The 7911-nt window shown below is 38.7% G+C and overlaps 1 protein-coding gene across 1 annotated transcript in view; it reads left to right on the top strand.

The window, feature by feature from the left end:
• Positions 1 to 4355: 4355 nt before the first annotated feature.
• The window catches only part of LOC129762126 (protocadherin Fat 1-like), a 48271-nt gene continuing 44715 nt past the window's right edge, over positions 4356 to 7911 (top strand). The window contains exon 1 of the mRNA XM_055760115.1: positions 4356 to 4933. Within this exon, the coding sequence (XP_055616090.1) occupies positions 4910 to 4933 (24 nt within the window). The 5' untranslated portion in view covers positions 4356 to 4909. The remainder of the gene's footprint in view (positions 4934 to 7911) is intronic.

Below are 7911 nucleotides of genomic sequence, written 5' to 3'. Positions count from 1 at the left end.
CATTGGCACTCTAATATGTATAGTGCCAATGAAAATGGTCATCTCGAATTTTCAAAGGAAACTTGATTGAAAAATGGTGATTCCAACGAAAAACTACCCTATGCAAAATATCAGCTCAATCGCACTTCATTTACTAGTGTCGCACATCCGTCAAAGTATGAGTTTTTTAAAATCCAAGGAAGGAAAAGGAAATCGGAGTTTTCGAAAACAAAATGTCTCAAATGTCTTTTGCCAAACGTCTTAAAATCCATGAAACTTCGAGATTTACAGTTGTTTCGAAAAAAAATCGACTTTTCAGACGAAAAAACGACCATGTGCTAAAAAACAAATTTTTGACCAATAATTTTGTTTCTAAATAACAGTAAATCATGACGTTTAGTGCGATTTTAAGACATTTGGCATCAATTTTTTTTTCGAAAACCCCGATTTCCTACACTCCCCCTTGTGTGATTTTTCAAAAAAACTCAAACTTTAACGGCTGTGCGACATTAGTAAATGAAGTCCGATTGAGCTCTGATATTTTGCATGGGGTAGTTTTTCGTACGAACCAACATTTTTAATCAATTTCCCTTTGAACGTTTTAAAAGTGTTCGGGGAGCGTCCGTCGACAGCCAGGAAGCCTGGAAGGGGCGGCAAACGTAATCCGGACGTGGCAGCGACGACGAAGAAGGTGGGGATGAAATATAAGCGGATTCCCAACCTCTCCATCCGGGACGTCGCTGGCAAGCTCAATGTCTTCCATACTACTGTGTAGCGGGCCAAGAAACGAGCCGGGTTGTCGACGTTTAAGAAGTGATTACAAACAAAACACGTCGGCAAAGCAGCGGTCCCATAAACTGTACCCTATGATCAGAAAGTACCGGAAATCAGTGTTGCCACATTTGAATCTGCACAAGAGGGGACAAAAATCTTACTTATCTGTACTTAATTCCAAAAATCTATACCAAAAATCTGTACCATCGAAAATATTCGTTGTAGAGAAAAAATAATTTTTAAAAATTAAAAAAATACTCATTTATCTTTACAAATAAAAGAGAGTTTTTCTCACGTACGTATAACTCATCATCAAGGGAGAACGGTTGATCAGATCTACGTTACAAACAAGGCATCGAAGCGTTAAAAAGGTGAGCGAACTACCAATTCGTTTTAGGCATCCAATTATTCGTTTATTGAAATTATGAAATTATTATGAAACTGATCAATCATTGCATTGTAAATGCTTTTATGATCAGCAGCACCGAGCGATACTGCGACCTAAAAGTCGTCATGTACCTTGACACGTTGAATGCCACGGTTTTATAGCGACTTTATGGAAATTTTGAAACGTATTAGGGCCATCGTTTCTTATTGTAGTCGAAGGTATTTTTGTTCGAAAAGGGAATGCTTATTAGCTTATATGCCTATATTAGTTACCTTTATTTTCATATGTTATACTGTTAGTCATCGGTGACTGACATAGCCTGAGCGAAAATTCGATGTCAGTCACCGGTGACTAACGTGGTAGTCAACGTGTTAATATAGCTTTGTTCAAATGTAAGAAATTCCACAAATGGAAAAAATTTGTACCAGTCTGTACTTTTTGACGAAAATCTGTTCTCTGTACCGTACAGAATCTGTACCAAAAATAACGAAAAAATCTGTACCATTCCAGAGAAAAAAGGGAAAATGCTGCCGACTGATAAATGCCTACTACCGGCAAATGGAGAATAATTCATAATACGCATCGACTCACGTTGTGATCCGAATTGTAGGTAAAAAGATTGCTCGTTGCGTTGTGGAAGAAAATGAGTAGTCTTTAAAATCGAAATAACATACCGATTTAAATCATCAAATTGTTAACTTTTTTATCATTATATTTACGGTTCATGTTTTAAGCAAAAAAAAAGCTGGATAAATCTCCTATCTAATGGTATACAACGTAACATATACAGTGTCGGACAATAGAATAGGACCACAGCTCAATCCAAAACAGAAAGTGACAAAACTTTGAGAAAAAAATTTCCATTTAAGTGCATCAAACCATTTACAAATTGTACATTCCATTCTTCGAAGAAATTAAAATCATCCGTAGTTAAACCAATTGTCCTTTATTTAAAAATGCGTTCTAAGCATACTTACTGACTAAAATAACGCGACATAAAATAGGACCGCTTTAGAATTCATGGTAAAAAAAATTAAAAAAAAAGGAGATTCATACCGTGATCGATTTGCAAGGTTAGTACTTGGTGGTATAACCCTTATTACGCATCACTTCTCGCACCCGGTTCGGCATCGACTCCACCAGCTTTTGGCACGTTCTCAGCGGGATAGCGTACCACACCGCCTGGATTCTCTCCCACAGCTGCTGCTTGTTTTTTGATTTTTCGGTGTACACCTTACGTTTAACTATTTCCCATAGGTTCTCTATGGGATTGAGATCAGGGGACTGTGCTGGCCACTCCATAACGTCTATCTTATTATCCTGGAACCACTTTTTAACCGTTTTAGCGGTATGTTTGGGGTCGTTGTCCTGCTGGAACTGCCATTTTAGGGGCATCTCCCACTCGGCGTGTGGCAGCATTACTTCCCGAAGTATCTGGGCGTAGAGATGCTGGTCCATAATCCGGTCGATCCAGTACAAGGGACCCACCCCGTACCAAGAAAAGCACCCCCACACCATGGTGTTACCTCCTCCATGTTTGAATGTTTTATTTGTATACTGGGGCATATACGCACAGCCGAGTGGGCGATGGACCCGGAAAAGGAGAAACTATGGAGAATTGTGTTTGAATGTTTTATTTGTATACTGGGGCATATACGCACAGCCGAGTGGGCGATGGACCCAACTCTTTCCGTCCGAGCCGATGAGGTTCACTTTGGTCTCATCCGACCACAGCACAATTCTCCATAGTTTCTCCTTTTCCGGGTCCATCGCCCACTCGGCTGTGCGTATATGCCCCAGTATACAAATAAAACATTCAAACATGGAGGAGGTAACATCATCGTGTGGGGGTGCTTTTCTTGGTACGGGGTGGGTCCCTTGTACTGGATCGACCGGATTATGGACCAGCATCTCTACGCCCAGATACTTCGGGAAGTAATGCTGCCACACGCCGAGTGGGAGATGCCCCTAAAATGGCAGTTCCAGCAGGACAACGACCCCAAACATACCGCTAAAACGGTTAAAAAATGGTTCCAGGATAATAAGGTAGACGTTATGGAGTGGCCAGCACAGTCCCCTGATCTCAATCCCATAGAGAACCTATGGGAAATAGTTAAACGTAAGGTGTACACCGAAAAATCAAAAAACAAGCAGCAGCTGTGGGAGAGAATCCAGGCGGTGTGGTACGCTATTCCGCTGAGAACGTGCCAAAAGCTGGTGGAGTCGATGCCGAACCGGGTGCGAGAAGTAATGCGTAATAAGAGTTATACCACCAAGTACTAACCCTGCAAATCGATCACGGTATTAATCTCCTTTTTTTTTTAAATTTTTTTACCATGAATTCTAAAGCGGTCCTATTTTATGTCGCGTTATTTTAGTCAGTAAGTATGCTTAAAACGCATTTTTAAATAAAGGACAATTGGTTTAACTACGGATGATTTTAATTTCTTCGAAGAATGGAATTTACAATTTGTAAATGGTTTGATGCACTTAAATGGAAATTTTATTCTCAAAGTTTTGTCACTTTCTGTTTTGGATTGAGCTGTGGTCCTATTCTATTGTCCGACACTGTATAGCAATAACGATTTTGCGTAATATGCGTTTGAAATCCCAATTATGAATCGTTACATGCCTCATTTTCAATTTCGTAGAGCGACCCCCCCGTATATAAATTGAAGACGAAGCTCTACGTCAAAAAATAAGCAAAAAGTAAACAAACAATCAGCCGTTCCAATTTATTCGTGTTCCTTTCTCCCTTCGTATACACAAATCTGAGATTTGCGGGAAGCACCGTATCAGCTTCTTTATCAAGTACATGCCTGACTAAGCCCTCGATTGCACTCACATCTAATTGCCCGCGAAAAAAAAAGTCAATCCGCCCGTGCAAACAATAGCCACATACTCCGCCCAATACATTGCTGCTTCCGCCGCAAGAATTATCTTATCAATCGCGAAACATTCAAAATAGGTAGCCAATCAAAGCGATAAATAGAAATGTTCAAATATATCCATGTTTCAAAACGTTTTGAACCCAACCTCCAGTCCTGGCGTGGTCGGTTGGAACACCCCAAGAAGATTGAGTACCCAATTGATACCTGCCATCACCAAATACCCCTCGTACCAGCTGCATCTATCAGCCCGATTCATATCTGGCCGATATTGGTGACTGATAAAAATGATACCAAACACAGTACTCACCTAAATTGGCTTGTACAACAACCCTTTCCAATCAATCGTGCGTCGAACGTTCCGGAGTTCGGTTAGTATCCGGTATTTGCGTGTCACAGAATTTGATCGAATGCAATGCGAATCTGTTAGTGTCATCGAAAGTGAACAGTTTAGACTCCCAGGGGCACAAATTAGCACACACCATCGTGGATGTCATCGGTTGCAGAGAAACAAACTTTCGGACAAATCCCATTCTAATCTAATCACTGGGCATGCACGAGAACTTGAAAGCGAATGTGCGCAACGGTTTTCGCACTGACTTGATTTGTGTATGTGTGCATTATTCATTGAACAACAGTCCGCAGAGAGAGATGGGCAAACAATAGTATCAAATAAATAGAAACAAGAGCTCATTGAAGTGTAGTAACAACAGAAGCGGCATCAGCAGGAGAAGAAGCGACTCCTACTTTGAGGAAAGTGAACAAGTGTGAAAGCGAGTTCAAACAAAGCTTTTTTTTTTTGAATCAATTGTAAGCGTAAGAAACTGGAAAGCGGAAGTACAACAAAAAAGAAGTGGACCATCATCACGGATGAGGAAACATGAACGAACGCTGGAGAACAATGGTGAGTCGTTTTTTTCATCCCTGTTCTTGTTTGCTTGTTTCAGGAGGACTGTGATTTATTTCGACACGTTTGCAGCATTGCAAGTTAAGGGGGTGGGAGAGGTGCACTCATCCATTATGCGTTGGAATGCTTGCAATTAGGAAATCGCAATTATCCCATTGCCTTCACTGCTCTGGAATAGATGGATGAAAGATTTTGGGAAAACACGTATTTGATATAGTTTGTTTTTCCTGAGCACAGCTTGATGAAACTTTGTTATTGTTATGGAGTATCTGGTCCTCGAGACTGGAGGAGATTTCCACTGCGTTACATAATATTGCTTCTTATGGAAATGACGCATGATCTTGATTTCGAAGGTCTTGCAATCTAGTTTCTGAAATTTCATGATATCCGTAGTACTTGACAATCCAATACTTCAATCATCTCGAGTTTTCTTTTTGAGTTTTTTCATGTACAGTGACTCAAATCCGTAATCGTACTCCACCATGCAGATCTCTTTTCCCTTCTTATGAAAGTCGAAAACAAGCTTCCGGAACATTCTATTTAGATAAAATTATAGTGTCATATGAGAGTTAAAAGGTTTGCTATCTGTTTTCAGAATAATGGTTTTTATTTCTCTAAAAATTGCGAATGTATGTACTAATGTATGAAAATTGACTCAAACTCATAATCGTACGCTGGTTCAAATCATTACTCGATTTCGAGGGCGTTGGCCAATTTCCTAATTCCAACATTATTATGGTATCCCTTGTTCATTGCAACTATCTTTAGTTGTCTTTAGATTTATCTACGAGTTTTTTGGTGTAGTCGGAAGGCATATTTATAAAATTTTTCATCAAGTGGTTTTTAAAATCGTTATTTTTAGAAATTTAATGGTTTCTAAATTTCTTACACAAATAACTTCCTCAGTTTTTTACTGGGCTTGGATGTCGGAAGATTGTGGAGGAATATCAATAACTTTTGAGTATTTGTAATGTAACCATGTGCGAACTTCATATGTCTTGAGCTCTAGGTCATTGTCTTGGCAAAATTTGAATCCCCGATTCCATCCCATTTTGTTGACACTTTGCTTCATATTTTCCTTCAGGATGATCAACTAAACATTCTGATCCAATACACTATCGATAAAAATAAAATTGCCCCTACATGCACCCACATACCATCCCTCCACCACTACCATGTTTAAACGTTGCTTTCAGATTTTTTTACGTTTAATTCATCGTTGGCTTCCTCCATACGAAACGGTAACCATCGGAGCCAAAAATATCAAATTAGGACCCATCTTTGGAAATACCATCTTACCAGTAAGACATTGATGTGTTTCATGCTGTTTGGAATAATCATATTGGAGTTACTGATTTTTTTGCTGAGAAACGGTTTGTCTCTCTGTGCTCGGGCTGCCCTTCCTAGGCATTATAAACTTTTTGTTTGCTCAATTTGGGTTTATTGATGGTGTAGTGGATCAGAATGTTTACTTGAACATCCTCAAGGTGTAGCATGTAGCAAAGTGTGAACAAGATGAGATGGAATCGAGGATTCAAGTTTTGCCAAGACAATGACCTAGAGCTCAAGACATATGAAGTTCGCACATGGTTACATTACAATTACTCAAAAGTGATTGATATTCATCCACAATCTTCCGACATCAAGCCCAGTAAAAAACTAAGGAAGTTATCTGTGTAAGAAATTTAGAAACCATTAAATTTCTAAAAATAACGATTTTAAAAACCACTTGATGAAAAAAATGATAAGTTTACCTTCCGAATACACCAAAAAACTTGCAGATAAATCTAAAGACAACTAAAGATAGTTGCAATGAACAAGGGATACCATAATAATGATGGAATCAGGAAATTGGCCAACGCCTTCGAAATCGAGTAGAGATTTGAACCAGTGTACGATTATGAGTTTGAGTCAATTTTCATACATTAGCACATACATTCGCCATTTTTAGAGAAATAAAAACCATTATTCTGAAAACAGATAGTAAACCTTTTAGCTCTCATATGACACTATAATTTTATCTAAATAGAATGTTCCGAAAGCTTGTTTTCGACATTCAGAAGAAGGGAAAAGAGATCTGCATGGTGGAGTACGATTACGGATTTGAGTCACTGTATATCTAGAATCATTGTTCCACCAACGAAGCGGCATACACTGCGTTTCACAACAATAGAACCACTCATTTTTTCTGAGTTTCCAGAGATATGTAAGAAGTCGAATAAATTGAAGTATATAGTGTAGGATATAACAACTATCTTAATTTAAAAGACTGGCCATTCGAACTTTATTGTTAAGTTAAGTTACAATAATTTCCTAATTCGTAGGTCATCTTTAGTTCTCAATCAGTTTAAATAACCCATTCGGAGTGGTTTTGACCAAGCTGCGCCATGTTGTATTGTATATCTCGTTCTACGCAGAGGATACTGCTCGTTTAACCTCTTCAAATCACTCATACTGCTAGTAAGCTGCATCTACTATTCGTACGATCACTCCTCATAAGTTCTTGATAAGGTTTTGATCTGGTAATCGAGCTGACCAATCCAGAATCTGAAGCCCCTGCTCAACAAACAATGCCTTGACTTTCCGGATGTTACGAATTAATGCCAAATTACCCAATTATCACGGTGTTTTTGATCAAAAATCAAAATTAAACGATTCTGGAGTACTTCATTGCACTTCTTACTGTTCATTCGTGTTGATGGGAAGCTACCTAAACCAGGCCTTTTTGAGAAAATTCTCCCCAAACCATAAAAATCTCATCTCCAAAGCTTCAACTCCAAAAACTAATGTGGAAACTTATCCCATTTGTTTCACTATATCAGGAGAAATTCTCTGATAAAAACAAATACAACTTGAATAGAATTTCTTCATACTGGAAGGACTTACGGAACGTGTCATGTAATTTTTCAAATCGTAACTTTGAAAGCGGCAGTTTAATATAAATAAAATTGTTTTTTTCATGATTTACAGTAGTT

This window comes from Toxorhynchites rutilus, chromosome 1 (genome assembly GCF_029784135.1).
Source record: "Toxorhynchites rutilus septentrionalis strain SRP chromosome 1, ASM2978413v1, whole genome shotgun sequence".
NCBI classification, from domain to species: Eukaryota; Metazoa; Arthropoda; class Insecta; order Diptera; family Culicidae; genus Toxorhynchites; species Toxorhynchites rutilus.
The sequence above is the reverse complement of the archived record's forward strand: the minus strand, read 5'-3'. Positions and strand labels throughout refer to the sequence as shown.